A 24,886-nucleotide genomic window follows, 5' to 3' on the forward strand; every position below is an offset into this window, starting at 1 on the left:
ACTAACATCTACAAACAATATTATATCATGACTTGGAGTAATCCTCCGAGGCGTCTTCAATCAAGGATGACTTTCTACGCTGAACTCTTCATGGTTATATCTAGGATGGGGTTATTGTGCACCCTTTTTTCCTCACCCGCTGTTGGACACATGCCCTCCACATCCCTTTGGGTTCTTTCAGAGTGGGTTCTCATTGTTTACGTAGACAAACCATTACATTGACAGTGGAGAGGATTTGTCTTCTTTGCCAACTTTTAGGGAGGTGGAAACTAACACTTATTTTTTGTTCCGTTGCCCCATCTTCTATGAGATTAGAGGGAGATTTCACTTCTTGTTTAGAAAGTGCACTTCCCTCATCTTTCTTCAGCTATATCGATCAACAATGTCTCACACTATCTTCAAGAGGTCTTGTAGCTCTGCGATCATATTTGACAACCTCAACTACCTTATGTGCAGTCATCATACCAATTCATCACCTCATTCTTTGCTTCCGAGTCCTCGGCCTAGGAGTTGAAGCGACCCATTCGCCATTCTTTGGACCACACTAGATTCATGAGATGCCGCAGAGGGTACACTTGGCAACAACACCTTACTTCCAGATGCTCTTCAAGACGGTCTGGAGCTCATCCTCATCGGAGGCGGTACCCCTCGGCTCTTGAGTACTTCCCTGTGAGGAGTAGCTAGTTGGTTTGTCTTCCTTTGGTTCTTTTTCTCTTGCTTTCTTGTCTTGTTCTTTTTGCAAAAACCATTTGGTGCTCTTGTGGCTGGCTATTGTCTCTTTGTATGCTTTTTAGTCCCTTAGACCCTCATGGTCTCTTGTTGGACATTAGTAAGTATATTAATAAATAAATCTTATCTTTATCTTTATCCACACACTACTTAAGGTTCCCAATCATCACCTGAGAGCATAGGTTGGAACAAAGATAAACATGATGTATCTAAAAGTATGAGTTGAGACTTCTGGTTATATTGTATATCTTGATTCTTTGTCTTTTGATTTTTTTTTTTATATAGAGGTATGTTGAATTCAAATCAAAACTCTCCATTTTGTAATGCCTATTTTAATTTATTTGTGTTAGGTCTCATATTTGGAAAACTATGGTGGATGGATGGATTCCATTGCTGTTTGTAGTGTAAGATTTAAAACTTATAATAATGAGATAATCCCTTTTTGTCTCAAAAAATGACTGAAATTAAAGTCACAATAAACAAGCAATGAGAGCCATGGAGGAATAAGGGATGCACATCTTAATTGATTGCTTAATGGATAGAAGAAATGGAACATTCTTAAATTTTCTTTTTTCTTTCTTAGGTGATTGTACTTAAATGCATTGATTTAGTGATTAATTTTTTTAAATTTATACTTTATTGTATCATTGATTTTCTTCCTTTCTTAGGTGACACAAGGTTCTTAAAATCTATTTATGCTTTTAGAAACACCAAAAATACTAAATAACTTTGTGAAGCTTGGAATGAACCTTGGGTAAGGTAGGTGAGGAGAATGTGGTGTAAATAGTTGCAGTTAATGCGATAACTTATGTTGTTGTAAGTAGACTACTCTATAATGGACCCTTTTCTTGCATTTCTCTAAAATTCCCTTTATAGGGTTTGAATTGTACTTAGGGATTGTAATTTGTAAAGTTTCAAGCTAAGAGAATATTAATTCCCAATCATCATCGTATTTAGAGACAATCATTGACCTATAACACATACGCAAGCCTTAATTCCTTAATCCTCTCCTAATCACTAAGTGTAAGACAAGTGGTAGAATTACTATTTCCAGGGTGCAAATTCAATATACAAGTGGCCTCCCTCAAGATTTGTACCCATGTTTAGACCCTCTCGACATGTGACTGAATTACTCCGCCACTCCCTTTACAAACTCCCTACTCACATAGTTGTATTAGGGATTGACTAAGAAATTGACATAGGATATATTAACATCTTTTATATCAAAAATTTAAGTATAGATCTAATAAAATGCAAACTGACAACTAACAATTGACTGAACATAGATATAACCTAGTTTGAATGATTTCTTCATATAGATTAGAGGGGTTTCTCTCTTTTACAAACTAATATCATCACAAGGTGGAAGACTGATTGTGCCAAGGGCACATGAAACGTACTACAAGTGGTCTCCCTCAAGGCATAACGTTAGTGTTAGGACAATCAATATGTGCTTGAAATTACTCCGTCTTTCCCTTTCACATACTCTCTATCTTACATGAGCATTAACAGGAGATAAGGGTTAGACTCCTACAATTTTTGTTTCTCTTTGACCTAAGAATCTAGTGTTAATCTTTAATGATTTATCTTATTACTATTAATAATATAATAATTTATTATAACTCTTATTATTGTAATTACTTATTAACTAATTCTCATTATTATTATTTATTCTTTCATTTCCCTTATTATAATTATTTATCAATTATATATAAACATATAAACACATATCCCTTATTGAGTATATTTACGAATACTTTTAAGTTAGTTTTGTTTAACTATATAATATGAATTATTTTATAAAAATATGAATGCATTTCATAATTCATTAGAAATTAATATTGATGACCTAAATAAATATCATTATCAAAATATAAATAAATATATCAGTGATTTATGCAAGTCCTAGAAATAATTATCAATGCCTTAAATAAACAAATTATCTTACCTTTTGCTATAAGGGGTTCCATATTCCTTTTATAAGAAAAGGAGATTCCTGGTAATTTATTTAACTTCATACTCTTATTTATTTTAAATGTTTATTTTTTGCCGCCTTATCACTTTTTTATATTCCTCTCTTATGGGTACGTGGATCTTATGGCAAAAGTATTTTCCTGTTTTGTCCCCTTTTTTCAGTGTCCATCCCATATTTGTCCAACTTAGTAATATTTCCCATTACTCAAGTTGGTATGATGGATGTATGTGACTAGTGGTCACTTAGTAAAGTTTGTTTATAATTAATATTTGATTATGGACTAAGATATGTTTGTAAACAGATTTCATTGTAATAATAATTTATATTGAGTTCGGGATAAGGATATTTATATAATCTATACATACATATGTTATAGTTTTTTTGATCAATATTCAATTTTTTTCTCGGTAATAGGATTAATTTTTATTAAGAGAGATAAAGCATTACAAATTAGATTTAATAGTTTGATAAAATAATGCCACCATGGTCAAATCCCTAACCCTGCACCAGACCAAATCACCATCATTGTACTTCAAGCTTCAAAATTGTAGGGACTCAAAAAATAACAGACCAGTCCCTAAAATTTAACAATTTACATTTTATATTTATGATAAAAGCATAACCACCATTGCATGGGAACATAGACAACAAAAAACATTATAAAACCCATTATTAACCAATGTCATTGCAGCCCAAGCCCCTACCTTCCGCTGGACATGCCCCCATCTTGTTCCTCATTTGGGCATCGACTCTTCAGATTGCATCTCCTCTTTGGTACCTCAACAACATTTAACCTCTTTGTTTGTTACCACATTGTAATTTGTTCATCCAAACTTCTGATGATTAGAGTGCACAATAGAGCCGTCCATTCCAAACGGATCTCCATAAACTATTTGTGCGTTTGTCTCTCATTGAATCTTCAGACAAAGGGAGTAAATTTAGTGCCTTCAATCACCTCAATGTGCATTGGCTTGTCCATGAAATTAATTCCCAACCCAAGGACAGCCCTCGCCAAAGGGGGGTCTAGATTTCCCAAGAAATCCACCAGCACTATGTGTCTCATTACCATTGCACCACCTTTGCTGAAGTGCCAAGTTGCAGACCCCAAGCCATAATTATTGAGTACACATTAGTGTTTTCTCTTTTCCTATTTTCCACACCATCGAAGATCTCTCCCAACAAGATGAACACACTATCAGTGAGCCTTCAATCCTAAAAATTGAACATTCCATTTAAACTTCTCTTTATTACAGGGCCATGAAAGCAATTATGTTGCTTTTCTACCTATAATGTGAATGATGCCTCTATCTTCCCAAATGCCACAATAAACCCCAATTTACTCCAAACACACTAAAAGAGGAATGTTAGAATTGTGATTTCCTTGACTCTTTCCACATTTATAACTCTTCTCTACTTACATTCATTCTGTCTTTCCAAGTTAAGCTATGCATTTAATACAAACCTGGCGTACACTGCTGCCACCCTATTCGCCACCTTTCATAATGTTTGTTATATTAAGGCTTAGTTATTTCCTTCAAAATTTAGATCTCAAAAGACGGACTACAGACAAGTAGTTGACTATTATAGAAAGTACAAGATATTATCTTAATACCCTCCCTTAATGGTCAACCTACGGATGTCGGAACATTATGTGATAACTGAGACCCTCCCTGGATCTACAGAATGCTGAAACCAAGAAGCTTTGCCAGAAGAGTGCTATGACTCAAAACAAATTGCAATTACAAAACTTCATTTTTTGTGGAAAAAATAGTAAAACCCAGAATCTCACGCAACCTTGCGTATTACAGACAACATGAAATGATTTTTGAGGAGAAAATCAACAAACCCCCAAAAAAAAAACAGAAATAGACTCATAAGGCAAAAAATGCAGCTTCGCCTTTTTCAGGAAGCTCGACAACTTGTGCTGTTGGCTGGGAAACATTTTGCCTTGCTTGGGCAGCCAAACGTTTCCGGCACTCGAACTTCATATGGCCGAACCTGTGACAGTAATTACGCTGCACATTTTGCTTTGTAGAGCCATCCAGGGATTGAGCAGAAGGTTGATGTTGGGAAGGCTGAGAAGACTGATGGTTGCTGATGTTCGGTTGAAAGGATGTTGCAGCAATTGCCTGCTCTGAGGAGGCTGTAGAAGCACTGCTGCCAAACTGTTGTTTCCAACGATCCTGCTGCAGAAGTTTGGTGCATAATTCTGGAAACTTCAGATCAACATTAGTTGACGTAATGTTGAGTGTTTCTATGAAGTGCTCATATGATGATGGTAGACTTTTCAGAGTGATGACTACCATATCCTCTTCCTCCATTTTTCGACCAATAGCTTCGAGCTCATCACGAATGTCCTTAATCTTTGTTAGATGCTCTTGTAAGGACATACGTTCATCCATCATAATGGAGAACAACTGATTCTTCAGAAAGAATGCCCGACTTTTGTCAGATGTTTCATGCAGCTCCTTCAGATATTTCTAGATTTCTGCAGTTGACTTGCCTGAAGGAATCTGTGGTAGTTGATCATCGATAACAGAGAGCTTAAGAAGCATAATGGCCTCTCGATTGCGATCATCAAACTTGTCCTGTTCTGCTTGGTCAGAGATCGGACGAGTCTTTGTGCCCAGAACAAGCGCATCCAAACAACGATATTCGAAGATTGTCAACATGCGCTGCTTCCAGTGATTATAATTGTGGCCATTGAATCATAGACTGCCCTCCAACATCAAATTAGTCAAAGATGCCATTTGCACGAAGTTTGAGGCAATGTTGAGGCTGACCCCAAAAAAATGACAAGTGCCTAAAAGAGTAGATAGAAAACCCGGAAGGAATCTGCAGTCGCAATGTAAATCCACCGGCTCGAAAATCGAGGCACAGAAAACGAGGTACCCCGAAAATTCTGACGAAGACCCAGATGAGATCTTGAAAAACCCATCAAGAATCTTCAAACAAAAAATTTTTTGGATGTCAAAAAACTAGGGTTTTGAGCAAAACCCTAGTCAGCAACTTTTGAAGGTCAGATTTGCAGGAAAAATGGTGGATATAGGTGGATTTTGGAACAAGCGGATTTGAGATAGGCGGATGCACGCAGATAAGGGCAGATTTGAGACAACGGATTTGTACTAAATGATTACCCAAACCAGGATATATAAAAAAACGGATTGAACACGTTTTCACTGCGTTTGAGGGGAAAAAATTTGCAAGAAAAAAATTGGATTTCGCAGTGGCAGACTTGCTAAAAAAAAACAGAAACACTTTAGTCCAGTTTAAGTCTCGTTTGCATTCGGCCAATGCCATCAGCTTGTGATCTTGCCGCTGATCAACTTCTGCAAAATACAGATACTACTTTCGGCGGCAATATCTTGGCATTTCGGATTTTGACGTGAATTTAGGGCATCAACCTGTGGAAGACATGAATATTTACTAAATGTAGAGCCGTGAGTCTCCAAGAGAAAAGAAAATGCCAGAAGGAAACTGCTCGCTATTTGCAGAACAATACTGCCCTTGAAAACTCAAAAAACGTGATTTGCTAACTGAACAGAAACCCTAGCCGGAATTCAAAAAATTTGAGCAAATAATTTCGAATGAAATTATAAATCAAGTATTGGCTCTGATACCATGTTACAAGATTCAAGAATTGGCAGATTAACGGATTTTCGGATGATTGATTGATTAACAGAGGAACAAATGTGTTCCTTATAAAGAATTACAAGGACGTTGTTTCTAAAAGAAACAACGTAGACTGAAGACAGAATTAGAAACAAAACTAGAGACAGGATAGGAAACATTCCTATCTGGACTGAAGACAAAAGAGACAGGATAGGAAACATTCCTATCTAGATTGAAAGACGGACTACAGACAAGTAGTTGACTATTATAGAAAGTATAAGATATTATCTTAATATCAATTACAAATATATTAGACATGCATAGGTGTATGAGTGCACATTATTATACACACAATATACATAATTTTTGTGCAACACAATAATCTCCAATACCAAAAAATCTCCATCTGATGTTAGAATTTAGTTGCAGTGTAAGCAATAAGACAAGAGAAGCATTTAACATAGGAAGGATCAACAATTTGAATTAAATTAGGTTTGTCCAATTAAAGTAAAGGTAAATCAGAGATCTCCAATGCTGCAATAATCAAATTGGCAGAAATGAGCATTTAATAGGAGCTTGCCTTCTGAGGGGACCACTTTTCAGCTAATGCAATGGATATCCATCCATTCCCACAACCAAGTTCAGTCACTGTTCTGTCCTTAAGCATAGAATCAGGGTACCTGTTGATTCCTTCAAAAAATGTCAAGGACCAGTCCTCTGGAATAAAAATAGTCGGAAACTCCATCATTGTCAACTTCTTCCTATTCTGCTGAAAACCTGATTAACAAAAAATACTTGTCAGTAAAAAGATTTAATATTCTTTTTAAAGCAACAAGTGCTCACAGCAGAGAATGAATGAGCAAAATGGACTGGATGGTTCTTGTTGATGACTAGTGGTCCAAGGCATAGCTATGGTCATTTAACTCAAAATGATCTGAACTAGGTGAAAGCAAGATAGAGCTGCCATTAGAGTTGAAGGAAGAGCTATGTCTACCTTGTAAGAAGAATTCAGAATATCAACTGCCAAAGATAATGAATGTCTTAATTTATAATGACTCCTAATCAATAAAAATTGTCATCAGTAATCAGCCAATGAAACATAGTATCTGATGCCATTCAGTGATTGAAAAGTTTACTTATATGAAGCATCAGCAATTGCAAAAACATGGGGCCTCAATTCTCCAAAGGGGGCATCTCTATACTGCTCCATCATGTGAGCATCATATAGATGTGGAAGCTTCGTAAATGGGTTGACAGCAATTAAGATATTTCCTGTATATGTCTACCTCTATTGCAAAAGAAATCATTAAAGACAAAAAATGCTCTATCATTAATTATTCAAGACATTATAGAAATAAGCCATCTAGGAAGCCATTTGACATGGAGAAAACCATATGAAAACATGCCATCCAGGAAGCCATTTGACATGGAGAAAACCATATGAAAACATGCCAAGATAGGGATGAAACGACTATATATTTCTTTTAATCTAAAATTTAAATGTCATTTATTGCAATGGTATATAAGATTGCCTATTACCACAAGTTCATTACAACATTAATTACTAAATGCTCACAAGACATGAATACAAAATCACATAATTATCAAGATGCACACACAAAGGCCATGTAAGGAGTGTTCGCCATGATGACACATCATTGAATATTCAAAAAATTACTATTGCACTACAAGCTAATTTTACAAAACCAACATAAATCTTCTCAAGCATGCTATCAAAGGTCTCATTTACCTTTCCAAGGCTAGAAGGGTTAGTATCAGCGTAGTGTTGTAGCTTGTTTCTTGCACAATAGGTTCAGGGAAATAGAAAGCATATTTGCAAGTGCAAACGAGGTACAAATATTAAATCTTCAAAAATAATGAAAATATTTTATAACTTAGGAACATTTATAAATCAACATTTTAAATTAAATAATAATATATCAAATTTTTTGGGAAAAGTACATTGGAAACGCATTCGTGGCATAAACACACAACATCAACACATATGGTCCAAACCTATAAACACAACAGCCTCAACACTAATCAAGGGCACAATGCCCATAAGAGCTCTAGCCTGATGATGTTTTGAAGCACAAGGTCACTTGGCATGAACAACAAGAGCATTGACATGAATGTGCAAAACTTTGAGCACAATGGATCAACAAAGGTACATTGCCCATGGTCACAATGGCCTAGCAAGGGTTGGAACCTTGGCAGCGACAACATCATCATGATTTGATCATCACAATATGCCATGAACAACAAGAAAATGAACAATTTTCTTACCTCATTGTGGACCACCAATCATCGTTAAAGCTTTTTTGGTTCGCATTCACGTGAGTTGAAGAATACTTCTCTAGCAAGGTAAATGCATTGTGATTAGCAAAGTCTTCAAATTGTCACAAGGGCACACTTTTCTTCAGCTTCCTTAGATTTTCCTCACTAAATCTATAAATAGCATAATAGAATTGATGTTATGATGTTGTCACAGAATGTACTAACATATACTTTGCATAGATTGTCTTCTTAAACATCTAAACATGGTAAACTAGGTATTATTTGAAAATGCAATGGTTACAGAAAATTGTGTTTGGTATTCACTATCAATTACTTCTGGGAAAAGTAGAATTTAAACCATATCATTAATCCGATTTGAAAAAGAAATATCAAGTAATAGACATTCAATTAAAAGCAGCGGCTGACCTGGATAAGAACTTTCTCTCCATAAGCTTGTTTGACAGCAGACATGAACTCATGAAGGAAGTCGCCATATTCCTTTAACACATAATTAAGTTAGAAAGTTATACTGTGCAGACTTGGGCCATAGTACAAATTAGAAAGGTGAAGATGAAAGATTTTCTAGTCAAGAACAAAACCTGGCCTCTAGCACGTCTTTGTCTTGGCCCTATGTAGAATTTATCATTCAGCAATATTTCATTGTTGGTCCCAACCAAAGTAACGAGAATCCCAACCAAAGTAACAAGAATCAGAATCGAATCGTGAATCAGCCATGAATCGCCCATGAATTGGCTATGAATCGGCAAATTAAAAAAAACCCTTTAAATTTAGAGATTTTAAAAATTTAAAACTTATTTCATGCACCCTTTATTGAATATAACTTAAACACACTATAACATCATCAAATAGAAGTTAACATACATAAACATGGAACATAAATGATAAATCCATCACATACGTGATAAATCCATCACATACGTAACTACGTAAAATGTAAATTGTAGGCTGTAGCTGAAGTAAATAGAAATCATATGATCATAATGATTCAAATCATATAATGTATGTAAGATAAAGATCCATAAGACATTAGGCTCGAAGTAACATCTCTGATAGGATATCATTGCTCGAAGTAACTTGGTGAAAACATAGATGATCATATTTGCATGTGATAGTAGTGATTCATGATCCTGCCAACTATTTGACATAATCCGTTTGGAAAGCGCCAATTAAAGGAGGCAAATCAAATGCTTGTTGTAGGCTCTGAAATGGGGGAAACACCATCTTAAAAAGGAGAAATACAAACCACAGATATATAAGATTCCTTTTCCATTGGCCGAATTCCACGAAGACATGTACATCCTCAATACAGGGGCATGTGCATGGTATTTGTTTGATATAATGTTCATCTGTATATGATAGTCTCCAAGCATTTTCTGGAAAAGTTGGAAGTCTCGATGAACATATGGAATGACCCACACTTGTCTCTAGCTCGAAGTCATCACACAGAGTTAGAAGATTGGATACCTGTATCAACAATGAAGTTGGTGTTTCCTGCGTTGGGAAATCATCTTCGACATTTCACACTGCCATCTTTGGCACACGTGGACATTACATTGTTTTAGGGATTGGTAATTGATGCCTGCAATGAATTTGGTGTTTCAAATTTGTGAGGGTTGCTCTGAGTATTAATATAACAAGGACCAAAAAGCATACCTATTTTTGTTGCCGATTCAGTTGATTTTTGCCATGAATTGCCTGAATCAGCGATTCATGGAAAAAATTTGGCCATGCCGATCCACGGCTCCAAAAAAATCACCTGGCCTAAATCAAATCGCCAAATCGGCGATTCAGGTGATTTTCAGGCAATTCTCAGAACTATGGTCCCAACATCAATAGTTACTAGAAGGCATTGCTCACATACAAGTTGTAAGACCAAACACAGTGTCAAATATCGCTATAACATCCTAAAATTAGATAGGTATATTAAAACACAAGCTATTATTACTATGGCCGAATACCTCTGAAGGATGAACTCCCCCGAGTGTTGTATACAGAGCAAATTTTCCAACAAGAATTCCCATTCCCTGATGAAAATTGTTCATAACAGACATGTCCAATGAAATAACACAAAATCCAATTGTCAAAACATAGAGAAAATAAATATAAAATATTGTTAAGAAGAGAAATATAAGAATAAAGAAATTACAAAATGCACCCTTATAAGTTATATTCCAAATAGTAGAAATAAATATAGGAATAAAGAATGCAAAATGCAAAATGTACCCTTATATCCCAAATAGTAGAAATATACCACATAAAAAGTCAAATTTTGTGGGAGTTTAACTTGCATCCAAGATCTCCAAGTCCCAGAATGCGTTCACCATCAGTGACAACAATGACCTTGATGTTTTGTTCAGGCCAGTTCTTCAGTACGTCAAGGACCTTTCCCCTGCCAAAATCAATAACCTCTAAATTAGATCCTATAGAGATGTGATAGTTTTTTCACATGTGAACAAGAGACCATAAAATATTATCTATTTTGTAATAGCGCAATGTGATAGATGTATTAACGAAGACAACATATGATTCAATGAAATAATAAGTCAATGTGTGCCTACATAGTAGAAGATAACAAGTTATAAGGGACTCTAATATTTACTACCCACAAAATGATAGACGATGATAAATTAGGCACTCCAACTCAGACAATCCATACAAGTGTTCCTCAAACCAAAAAAGCCCAAAAAATAGTAGTATAAAAACAAGAGTTGACAAAAAAATAGAAACATAAATTTCAGATATGGATTGAATGCGTATTCCATACAACTACATGACCCTAGTTAGTAATGAAGGAAACTAAATGATCCTAATCTAAAAAAGAAATTGAGGATGGCATAGATGTTCGTACCTTTCTTTCAAGCTGTTACATCCCAATTTTTGACCTAGCTTGAAACATAGACGTTAAGGTTCAAATGAAGTCAGTTGGTAGTTTAATTTGATATAATCTGGCGAAATGTTAAGATAGTTGTTATGATTTCAAGTGAAGATGACATATTAGTTGATCGTTATCGTGAATTCATGGAATTAAGATGAAAGGTTAATTGTTAAGATTATTTATGATTATATAATTTATAATTTAATTATGGAGAATTCCTTGTAGGGAGCATGTCGAAGGGGTGAAAGCATTGTCAGAAAAGAATTAGGTAGGGCATCACCATCACTGGGCAGACAGGTAAAAGACCTAGCTAGAATACATCTGTGGAACTGCATGAGTTATTTAAACAAATAATTTAATTAAATAATTGGGTTAAAATATATAAACATATCTCAAAGGATTTTAATATATCTTTTATCATAATATTTATAAACGTTTGTATTTATAAACTTAACCAAGATGATAAGATAATATAAAATAATATTAATGAATAAACTCTTCATTTTTCCTTTTCATTTTATTTCCCTCTTTCTTACGTTTCTTTTCAAACCGATTGAATAAATATTCGTGTATAAATCTTGTAACAGCAAGGAAGCTGTAAGGTCGACTCAGAAATATTATATGTTTGCCTTGTTGTGTATCAGCACCATACAGATATTCGGCTTGTTCTTGTTTCTACCACTTATCTTTCGATTTTCCCTTGCTCTGTTACGGTGCCCTTAGCACCCGAATTTATACATTTTTGCATTTCCAATAATCAACTGCTTTTCTGTGGAGATCAGAAGGAGGCGTTTGAGTCCAAGTTATAGCAAATTCGACTGCAGAGTAGTGAGTCACAATGCGGAATTTGATGTTGGAGTTTGCTAATCTGACAATGGTTTGATATTGGAGTTCGATATTGGAATTTTGAATCTTCGTCCATGAATTTATTTGGGTCACTTTCCTTGCATTTTGCTAATCTGTCATCCCTCGTAACTATATGTTTGGCTTTATATATATCCTATAACTTACTCAGCATTATGCATGCAATAGTTTTCAGAGCTAAATGTTTTCTTTTTTCGATATACATTAGTAGGAGGATTATGAGAGTGTATGTGCTTTGTGAATGCATGCTTGATGCATGTTCGGAATTATATTTGATTAATATTATTTAGCTTTGTATTAAATCAGGAATATGATGGTACGGTATTTTATTGTATATAAGACAGTTCCAAGAGTTTTGTCCCTTTATGTTCTATTCATGATAACCTGGAATCTTATGTATAACGGCTTATGTTTCTCTGATATCTTGGTTTTCCATCGTAGCTGGCTTCTCATTTAATAAGGTTTGATGGAAGTCATGTCCTTGTTCAGTGATACGTTAGTTTATATATATATTTAAATGAGCTCTAGTTTTGGTGAGTTCATTCACCTTGTAGAGGACGCCTTTGGTGTATTGTGTTTTATATTTTATTGGGTTTTATATCTTTAATTCTTGGGTGATGAGTTGCAGGATGCATTCTCTAACACCTATGATATTCTTCATTGAGGTTGCAGTTTTTTGATTTTATCTAGAGATTACCAAGTCAAGTACGTTCTCTGATATTTAGAAGTTCAGTCAATTATATATATCAGGAAATCATGTAATTGTGAAGCTTTTATTCTTATCTATTAATAGTTTGTTCATTGTATAATCAGTATGTATTGAGGACCATGTTTCTATTCTTTCTGTGGGTAGTAATTGTCGATTACTATTGAGAGATCAGAATTGTTTTTGGAATTTTGCTTGCTCCTTATTTCTAGTTCAAGGGAATGTGTGAATCTTGATAGAATTATAATCGGAATCATATCTCTCAACCACAATTGGTTTTATTTGCAATCCAATATCTTGTTCTTGTTTTAACATTTGATGAACCACGAGAATGTTCAATTTTGGATATAGAAACAACAATCAATCCTGAAGTCTTCAAAGAACATAATCATGTAACCACAGAGAGTGAAAAGCTGGATGCATATAACCTTCTTGTATAATTGACAGAACCAATTTGTTTTGAGGATTCCGAATACCTAGGACTCACCCGACTGTGTAGCCGATAAGATGAGTGATCCTTAATATTATGAATCAGTATCAGTTACGACATTCAATATTTACCATTTAAGCAAATTAATAACTCATGCATAATCTTGTTATGGTGATCTCCTGTTGCCAAGTCGTATGGCGTGTTTATATCTTGAAGTCCAGTGGATGGTAAGATGTTCCCTATCAATTTCGGGTAGGGAGGGCCTTTGTCGTTAGAGATCGTGTGGGGATATATATTGTGGTTCGAGTTTGGGTGGTTAAGCCCCTGACAATGTTTCACCTCTCTTAAGATGTGGGATATGCGTCAGACAGAGATAAGCCATGCATTCAATTGTTTAACGGAAAATAGGTATTATCATTTTTGTTTATGAGAAGGTAAGATTAAAATTGAAGTATTTCATTGTTATCATCATTTTTACTTCATATAAATGAATATTGAATATAAGTATTTAACTAATCTTGAGAAACTGTCACAGATAAGCAATCGGAAAGAAAATAAATCTGAAGCCCTAATTGATTGTGTGTTAGTTGGAACCTTAAATGATACAGTGGTTTTGGAAGCCCTAACTGAATCCGTGGTATCAAAAGCCCTAGTTGAATCCGTGGTTGCGGAAGCCCTAGATTAAATCTGCGGTCGCGGAAGCCCTAAATTGAATCCGTGGTCGCGGAAGCACCAAGTGGTAAAGCGGTATCAGAAGCCCTAAATGAACCGATGGTAATTGATGCCCTAATTTAAATTATAGTGGTATTTAGTTGTAATCATCAAATAATTTTTGAGATAGTAGTTTTTAGTTGATAGTCAACTTGTGAAATTGTTATAGTGTATTTGTGGACTAATCCGGGTGGTTGCAGAAGCATCCTTTGTTGATTTTCAGTCTCAGTTTTTCCGGGGTATGTGATTTTCAATTTCAGAAGTAATTTCATTTAAAGGTATTTCAAGTATTTTGTTAAGAAATTTTGTCTAACTGATTTTAATGGTATTTCATATTTACATGAACATGAATGATGTAATTGCCTTCCTATGAAACGAAGAAGTAACTATATTCCTTGAGTAAGTTGAATGATAAATTAGACCCGGGAAAACCGGATGTTACACAAGCTTATGTAAAGATCCCGTGGACTCCTGAAAATAGTTCCAAATTTCTGGCAAGCTTCGCCAAATGTCGGTGTGTAGATTATAGGAAGCAGTTCTTCAACATGATCAACTAAGAGTTTGTAAAACAATCTTTCATTCCTCTCCTGCCCATATATATCCATGTCAATTTGCAAGTGAAAATTAATTACACAAATCATTCTGTACATATATTATATATTTGTTATTGTTGTCAACAAGGAGAGAATGTCAAGGATTCCCAAACAAATAAAACAGTTTTATTGGAAAAAAGGGAAATAAGTTAATAGTTTAAAACTGCAGAATTCAGATCATGACAATATCAGAGAATAACTTTAAATTAGGAGTATAGCTTTCATCTGTCCAATTCCATAAACCCACAATCTATTCAATATTCTAATAAAATGCAACTCTGCAGCTGTGGAAATTATCATTCAAAATAAAAAACTGCCCAACCAATTAATACAAGTATTTTGGAGCGAAAGAACTGAAATACCTGAACGTCCATCATAGCCATGTATTTCTGCAATGGTGTATGGTAGTCACGAATGATATTCATTAGCTTCTTTACCTGTATCAATAAGATAAATAAGTCAGCAACAAAATCTGGCAAGCCTACATTAAACAGCTGTTTCCAAGGCAAAAACATGTAATAATGCTTAGGCTCATTTCTTCATAACAATCATTTTCGATTCTATTTAGCTATGTCGGTGCAAAACTTGGCATTAATATACAATGTAGGAGACTAATATATGGACAGGTACTTTTGCCAAAGATCATACTCCGATCTTTTGGTTAGGAATATGAATTTATTATTAATATAAACTGAATAATATAGTTTAAAAATAGTGCTAAGCTAATTGGGGCTATACCTTGCCAAAGATTGCAAGTTTTAGCTAATGTTCAACATCAGCATGTCATTCTTTTAATATTCTCCCTCTTGTCGAATCACATTTACGTTCTGCTTATAAATTTGACATAGGAAAGATATGGAAACAAAAAGATGTAACAGAAGCTATCTGCAAAAAAAATTCCAAGCCATTCACACTTCCTAAAGCCACCCTCTGTTCCAATGATACTGAGTCCAAGCCAATCAAAAGTAACGTATGAAGAATGGCTATACATTTCTAACATGTCAGCCGTAGATTGTAAGCACAATGACACAAAAGACATTCAAATATCAGACTCATATTGTCTCATTCTAATGATATCCTCATACAAGAAGCTGTGGCAGCATACACAATATAGTATATATCAGCAATAGATAATACGTACAGATATTGTCCATTGAGCTGTGAGCTATAGTCTAGTAGTAACATGGGGCACTAGACCCTAACAATCAAGATTCGAAACCAAGAGGACCGTCCCATTACTTAAAGTAGGGTTTTTTTTTTCCTTGATGACACTAGTGGGTAAAGGAAGAGAGAATGAATATCACTGAATCCAACGCTTAATGGTTTTATCATGCATTGACACAGAGATATATATTTGTAAACAGGATTGTTTAAGTGTCATTTGATAATCCATTAGCAATATTAGAATTTTTTTGGAATTTGTTTGTGTCTAAAAATTTTTAGCAATCAAATTCCAGAAAAATTCTGATATTAGGATTGTTTAATCTGATAAAGGAAAAAGTATGTAGATATCGCACATCATATAGTGATGAATAAAGAATAAAGAATAAAGATAGGCGTCAAGAACATCTATGCATGAGAAACAAACGAGGGCTTTATTGTATTAAATCTCTTATCTTTTATCGGTGTGTCAAACAAAACATTGCCCCAATTTACTGGTTTTTACTCAAATTAAACCTATAAACAATATTTACCCTTTTGAATGCATTCACGTGGGTTAAACCATGTGCCCACAAAGAACGCAAAATTTTTTTTTGGGTGCAAATATAGTTTTGTTTCCGAAATATTCCCTTCAATTGCCACATTAATTAGGGCTTTATAATCCTTGTAATTGCATGTTGTCAACTAAAGAATAAATTATGGAAAGCTATTGCCTCGGCATATTGATCAGAGATGAAGAGCCAGAGACAGTACAATGAATGAATGACCCCGTCATGCTCTACATTGGTGCGACCTACGATTGGCAGAGCATTGAGAAGTGGATGTTCGCAATGGGGAACAACACCTACCCTCTCACAAAGAAACCCCTTCAAAACACCAAGCTCACACCAAACCACACACTGCGCTGTCTCACCCAATACTGGTGCATTCTCAACTCTGCAGGAGTCCAACGGATTTCTATGCCCCGGCTTCCGCTCAATGTAGATCGCTTCGAAATCATGTCTTTTGAAAGCGTTGAAGAAGCTCAGATTTATGGCCGATGAGAGCGAGAGCAACAGGCAGTTCATTACATCGACCATTGCGCTGGTTGCCCTAATCTCCATCATTGAAAGCTATTTCGCACAGGGTGTTAGATTAAGAGTCTTCATTCAAATAGGGCCCGATAAACTTCATCATATTAACTCCATCATTGAAAGCCATTTTGCAGATTGATGAAGAAGAGGGTTGCTGCTACATCCTTTCTAAGTATATGCGAAATTTCTTTTTTTGTTATGACCCGAGTTGGTCAAAATTTTGACCAACTCAAGAAAACTTAGGAAATTTTCGACCATTGCGGGGATGAAAAAAGAAGAAGATGAAATCATAACTTTGGTTGAAAATTTTGGTAGAAAAACAAGTGCAAATGTACTAGTGAGGGAGGGCTGGTCATTAAATATTTTTCATGAGCATCCATTATTCTGACATAAAAAAGTTCCAAAATTAAGAAGACACTAAAAGAGTTTAGAGAGGTGAGATTAAAAAGAAGAATAATATCATAGAGAGTCAAGTACAGATTCAAGGACAGCCCAAAGATATATTATAATTATTTTAATGTGATAGCATAAAATAATATTGAGATAAGAACTTTATGGTTCCTTTAGAGACGAAGTTAAACTTGGTTGATGACATCCATTATGGATGTTGAGTTTCTCTTAAGAGAACTTAGAATTAGAGAGCATTCTTCATTGAATGTCGGGATCCAAGTTGGAACCCAGAGAGAGATTTGTAAAGAATCTCTTAGAGGCAATATATATATTGTAGTGGTCAAACATATGCATATGTTAGAGATAAGAGACTTGGTAGAGGTGGGATCTCTACCAAGTAGTGTTACTAGAGATCCCAAAGAAGCGTAAGGGGGAAGTGTTTTCTATGACAAATTACCTAATGGAGATAAAGTCTCACTAGAGGGTTTGGTGATTGGAGAAAGGATCTCTCTCGAAGGATTAGGAATGTTAGCTTGGATAGAATTTAGATTAGTGTTTACTTAAATCTAATATTGCTAATATGTTTTACATACAATTTTTTTTTAATTGTACTGACAAATGGTTGCAGGTTACAACATTCAAACCTAATCAAAAAGTGGGGACATCATAGTTGTATCAAAGCATGATTTTGCCATCCTGTAGGGTTCAAAACTATTCTAAAATATATATATATATATATAAACTCAAAATTATCAATAAGAAACATGCATCTATTTATAAGGTACTATACGAACATGAGTTTGGAAAATTCTCGCATCAAAGAGATGATCAAAATAGTTCACTAAGCGTGACAAGAAACATATCCCAAAGTTTGGTCAACCGATTTTTTGAAGAGAATGATTGCTCGAGGACAAGCAATTTTGGGGAGGGTAGGACTGTAATATCCCCCTAATAATGAAATTTAATAGCCAGAATATAAATCTATAAATACTTTGACATCAAAAGAAACAATATTTATGTCAAATAGATTTATTAAGAGATTATAATAATTATAAGGTTTTTATTTATTGATAATACCTGATGTTATTTGAAATATGAATATATATATATATATTAAAATACATATTTAAAGAATTATATATATCTAAACATTATAATATATATTCATATTAAATATATATTAATATCAAATTGAATTATATTAAAACAAACTTAGCAAATATACGAGATAAATCAATGACTCCTTAGGAAAATATTGGGAATCTTAAAACGAATTAAATTAAATCAGAATTGTATTTTTTTTGCAAAATTTGATAAGCAAATGCATCTAGTGAGTTAATAAATGAGTAAATAAACCAAGCAAGTTGATCTAGACATATAAATGCAATTTGTAACAAAATCTCATCCTCATGTGGAACACCGATGACTGGTAGCCATAGTCAGAGACTTTGAACTTTAAAGCAAACTGAAAATAGCAATTTGTCTTTGTAAAAATATAAGCAAATACAAATGTCAAGTACAATATGAAACTATTCTATATCTTCATCTTCCCCTTCCCAGTAGCTCTAGTAAAAACCACGAGAGGTGGAGGGGTTCTTGCCCTAGCAGTTCAATGTGGCTATGATTCGATATGCATTTTGGATGTAGTTTGTGTTGGTGCTGACAATGACTCATCATCTGTGTCCTCACTCTTAGTGTCCTCACTGTCCTCACTCTCATTGCCCTCTTGAATGTCATCCAATCTTGGTGCAAAACCACCCTCCTTTGAATCCAGATTTTCTTGAAAATTCTCTTCAAATCCACTTCAAATCCACTTGCAATCAATCTACAGGGATGCCAATGACTATTTATCTCCATCAAAACTCTTCTCCTCTCCTCTAAAGGCTGCAGATTCTAAAATGGGCCACTACATGGTAACTTGTCGGGAAACCCAATTTTATGAGTGCCACCGTGAGATTTTTCAACTTTGGGAGAAGTATGCAACCTCTCGAGAGAAGTATGCAACTTCTTGCCGAGAATTTTAGAACTTCTCGGTATTAACTTCTCGCAAGAAAACTATAAGTTTTATCATTTTCCGAAACTTCTCACTAGAAACAAAGTTCTCTGCCACTTCTCGGTGAGATTTTGATCTATGGTTGTTACTATCTCCACAGGGAAGCTAGTTGTTAGTGTTAGTTTTGTTGGGACTCAGGTATTGATAGAGTTGGTGTTTCAGTTGGTTTAAGGTTGGATGAGTTGTCTTCTCCATCAACGCCTATAATTAGTTTCCAGATGATTTTGTTAGTGATGGCAGTTATTTGGGTGCCGTTAGTACAGGAGTCGGTTGTGCATAATAGGGCTAAGTTACCATATTCGCTCATGCCGACTGGAATTCGATGGTCGATTCGTGCCAAAGTCGAGTTCGAATCAAAATCGTTTCAAATTCGTTTTTTTGAGGAATTCACTGCAAATTCGCCAAAATGGACCCTAGTTGAATTTGCAACGATTTTTGCTAGGGATTTGCTCTCGATGACGTGCCCAAATTGAATGTCATGCGAATGACCTGCAAATGTTGACCACTTTAAATGGATTTTTAATTCTCTTTAATGCTATATTTTTCATCGTTTTTTCTTTTAGGTTATGCATGCGATAACCATTCTTCCATGTTTTGTTATGCACGCACGATAGATTTAAAACACCATCTAATATAAAACTTTGTTTTGTACCAACTGCAGATTTGTCCTCCCATGATTAAATCGCTACTAACATGAGCCTTTGATGAAGTGATGGCCAATGAACATTTTTCTTCCACTGAAGTCAAACTTACAAATCATTCTTCATGTGGTCCACATGATCCCTTTACTTTTATTTTCCATAAAGATTATAGTCTCTATCCATAGATACTGTTCAGAAAAATTATCGGTACATAAAGTTATAAAGACAACAGGTTATAAATTTTATTGGTACTTGATGGCTTTCTGAAGACAACAAGTTATAAAGTTTATACAACCTAAAAATATTTCATATATATATATATATATATTTCTTTAATTCAGAAGTTCTACATGTGCAAACTTAATAATTTTCTATTCGCAATTCAATCATTGAAATCATATAATACTTTTCCAGTCCTTTGCAAGACCTGACAATTTCATTAACAATCATCTTTGGTGCTTATATATATATATAATCTTGTACGGACAAACCCAAAATGAATCTGAACCCAACCAAAATAAATATGGACAAATTTCGAACCCAAATGTCGAACCCGCATTTGAACCAGAATCCGAACCGACAACTTAGCAATAAGGATATTACACAGTTTTACCCTTGGGGTCAAGGTAGACTGCGATGTTTGTTTTTTCTCCGAGATTACTTGGGAACAAGCATCTTAGGAAGGGTGGGCTTTAATGTCCTCATTTTTGAGTTGCGTTAGAGTTGATTGATTTACCCTGTCATGGGGTCCTTGTAGGCTGCTTTTGTTGTTTAGAAGGCCTTGCTATGGAGTTATTTGGTTCTCGAGTGGCCAATTGTGAGGTTGGCTCCACTTTGAGGGATTTACTATATATAGTAAGTTAACAAATGATTCCAATGAGCTCAGATGACTTAGTGGAGTTATATGATGTGTTTAGATGTTACTTCTGACTTTTGGTTTGGACTCCAAAATTCTTGGAGGGAGCGTCATGTTTTATCGACGGGATTACTCTTGTGCTATAAGATTGTTGATTTGGGGGTTGTTAGACCTTTTTGCGCAAGTTGGGTGCACTATTGGTTATAATTTAATTATATTTATTAAGGTTGCTATTTTAATTGAATTTGTTTATGGGCACCTTAGTATTATAGCTTGTTGGAATTGAGATGAAAAGTTTTGAATCATGGGAACATGAAATAAGAACCTTTTGTTAGGATACCATTTGATTAGTGAAAATGTTGAATTTGGAGCTATGGAGGAGTTTAATTATTAAGGTCACTTTATTATTTGTCAACTTTAAATTATCGCATAAAGTTTCTTTGTTTCATAAATATGTTTTATGTAATCAAATATTTCATTGGTGTTTCCTATATGCTTAGTATTTTTGCATACACGATAACTTATTCTATAGAGAATTTATGAGTTCGTAACTTTCTTGGACACAAAATATTCCCTTTAAAAAGATTTTTGAATTTTCAACTTATTTTACATGTCCAACAAACACTTGAGAAGCTGACACACACTATGAGGAAGTTCAATAGGTCTCATCTGTTGAGACTGTTTCTTCTTACTATTCTCTCCATTTTTTGTTGGATTTTTCCACTTAATGATTTTCAATTATGAGATTATTGTAATTTGATAACTTTTAATGCTCATGGGATTATCTTGTGTCAAACAGTTTCCCACTTGACACTTTTGTAGTCCCTTAATTTGTCTTTGCTTTCAAATGGTTATATCCTTGTATTTATAAAACTTATCATGGCACTGAAGCAATTTTAAATCATTGAGCTTGATTATAACTATTGTTTAAATCTATTTTTAGGATTTATATTTTAACTTGTTTTAAATTTTTTTAAAAAGAAGGTTAGAGCTCCCTAATGTTTACTGTACAGGGTTAAAGGATACTTATCACATGTAGTACAGTAGAGCAACACTTGGCTCAGTGTACCTAGGAGTTGGAAGAAGAGAAGGCAGCATGGGTGGCTATCAAGGTTAGATTGGCTAAAGAGACAATATTGTGTTAGCAACGGCTACAGATGCAATGTGTTTTGAAGACCAGTTTGGTGCAGGCACGGGAGGAATGTGAATGTGATGTAATGGAAAAAGATCTATCCTGTTATGGTTAGTCGTAGTTAATGTATTCCATTTTGTTAATCTGTCTTGACATTTTGTAATTGTCATCCGGAGATGACTTTACTTTTTGGGGGGGATGATGTTGTCAGTAAATTCTATATTGTAGCCGACGGGTAGAAGTGTATCCGAAAGGGCGTGTGACGGTTGAGTCACCCCTTCGGGAAAGTATATATACACCATCCGAAAGGGACTTTGGAACATCATTGTAATCATCACAATTATATTGTAAGCATTGGAGTGCATATTGTGTATATGAATAAAGTATTTGTTCTCTGTTATATCTTACTGTACTACATGCGATAAGTATCCTTTCACCTTGTACGGTAAACACCTAATTCATGTATGCAGATCTGGATTTCACTGTATATTTAGTTATATATTGAAATTTGAATCCATACTCAAGGAAAAACACTACAAGTTTTGAAATGTTTCTTATTTATGAATTCAATAACTGTTCAAGTGACATATAATGGGTCAAGAAATCTTCCTTTTTTTTGGTTCAAGGTCAGTTTATACTATGCTTTTTGTTGTATTTATCTTATTTCTTAGAAGGGAAAGCTCCTTCATTTCCTGCTCATGCAAGAAAATGGAGTAAAAAAGGCTGTCTCTATGAGTCTATACTGTTTAGTCCTCATGTCATTTTTAGTAATTTTAACAGCTATGATGTTTACTGCAATTTACACACAATCCAGTTATAAGGATCAGGAGTGGATATGTTTTGAATCTTATGTGATTTACCCACTTCTTTGTTTCCATTTATCCATTTTTTGTAGTATATTTTCATGCAACATCATCTGTTATATGATGTGTTCAAATGTTGTTGCAAGAAGAGTTTGCAAATTTAGTACCAAAATTTCTTATCCATTTGTTTATGCTTTTTCTAATTGGCCACATGTCAATTTACAGCAAATGCTGGAGTTACAAGCACAGCGTGACCGTGTTAAAATGAATGCTGCAAGTATGTATTTCTTTGTCTTTATTAATTATTTGTATATACAATTATTTCCATACCAAGAGCTGATGAATCAAATGATCTTCAGAAGATTTTCTACTGAGCTTCAACTATGTATTCTAGTTTAGTAATTTATTTATTTATTTACAAGCCTTGACACACAAAGACTAACAAAATGGCAAGAATATTAAAAAGACAGCATATATTTTCTGCCTTTTTGTTTTGGATATCTAAGTTATTGGATTCTCTTCTCCCACCCCAGATGCGGAAGTGGATGCATCTGGAGGCAGAGCAGGATGCTACCTGGAGGTGCTCAAGAAGTGTATCCCAAGGCTGTGGATGCCCCATTGATGCGTTGAAAGTTTGAAACACATCCGCAGCCCTAGGATGCACTTCTTGGGTGCCTCCTGCGTGCTCCCGTGATGTCCAAACACAGTAAGGATCTATGACATCCAAATCAAATGGACTAGTTGGTGCTAACTCTACCTTTCTTATGTGTAACTTAAGGTTGCATGAAGACGAGGTCATTGAGGAATTTCTGTGCTAACTTGTTCCTCTTCTTTGTGTGAATGGCTTCAAATAAGCTACAATTACATTGGAAATGACCTCCTTACTCCTCCAAACCCTTTCTTTTGTCTCTAAATCTGCTCTTCCAAACAAAAAGTGACTTTTTCCCTTTTACTGAGCCATCTTAGTCAAATACCAGGCACGGGCGCAACAAATTTCTATTTATCAGGATAACTTACCGATTTATCACTGATAAATGATACAGTTCTTTGTGATATTTTGTCAATTTCTCTGTCATAAGCAACTGCGATTAATTGACGTGTTTTATAGTCAAGCATAAAATATCATGATTATTGCAGATATATCTGCAATAATTTGAACTATCTACTGCATCATGAAACCTTGTCCTCTCTTCCTCCGGATTAGGTTGTTCTTCCTCAATACTTGCTGCTGCTTTTTCTAGAAACTTACCCTTAAAGTTCTTTTTGTGGTAGGGTGGATATCACCTCAGTGATGCTTTCCCTCTTTTGCTTCAAGATGCAGAGAAGAGAAATGGAGGAGGATTTGTAATCAAAGTGTTAATATATTTTACTATCTTGTGACCTTTTGATTGAAAGAGAAGATGATTCTTATTGACTGCTTACACTTACTGCAAATTTGAGTGTGGATTCATGTACCTGAATGTAATATGTTTGCATTTATAATTATGCCAAATTGTGGAATATGTACTCCTACAAATTACAATGGCCGTAGATTTATTATATATGTGCTAAAAATAAAAACAAATAATAAACATTTATTTTATTCATTAACCACTGTATGTTTTAATATCAAACAGAAATTACTCACAGTTCAAAATGTAGCCTCTCCACATTCATATATACAAAATATCCTTCCAAGACCACCACAGGAAGAAAGCCTAAAGAACTTATCATATAACTTGCACAATCCACCATCATATTAAGAACTACATATGCAAGGAGTATGACTGTAGCATCACCATGATGTTGGTTCCACCCATCTCACTTAATATGAGCAAATCAAGCCACCTTTTTTATCTATTAAGAATGCTCCCCCATGATGATTACAAATAGATAATACCAAGCATTAGCTTCCATTCTTTCCAGCAAGAAGAAATGGCTTTGAGAGGTAGCTTAATGAGCTAATAGATCCGCTGCCTTGTGCTGCTCTTTTGAGCAATGAGAT

The 24,886-nt window shown here is 34.7% G+C and overlaps 1 protein-coding gene across 3 annotated transcripts in view; it reads left to right on the forward strand.

Moving 5' to 3' along the window:
* LOC149534845 (NADH:ubiquinone oxidoreductase, 17.2kDa subunit) overlaps positions 1 to 24,886 on the forward strand; it is a 188,892-nt gene that overhangs the window by 46,407 nt on the left and 117,599 nt on the right. The window contains exon 4 of one of the 3 annotated variants that reach the window (XM_089805578.1): positions 23,128 to 23,179. The exons of the other annotated variants lie outside the window; for them this stretch is intronic. Coding sequence (XP_089661704.1) covers positions 23,128 to 23,179 — 52 coding nt within the window. The remainder of the gene's footprint in view (positions 1 to 23,127; positions 23,180 to 24,886) is intronic. 3 annotated transcript variants of the gene reach the window in all.

The sequence above is a fragment of the Cupressus sempervirens genome, chromosome 10 (genome assembly GCF_028749045.1).
Source record: "Cupressus sempervirens isolate cs-2001-9-10 chromosome 10, ASM2874904v1, whole genome shotgun sequence".
NCBI classification, from domain to species: domain Eukaryota; kingdom Viridiplantae; phylum Streptophyta; class Pinopsida; order Cupressales; family Cupressaceae; genus Cupressus; species Cupressus sempervirens.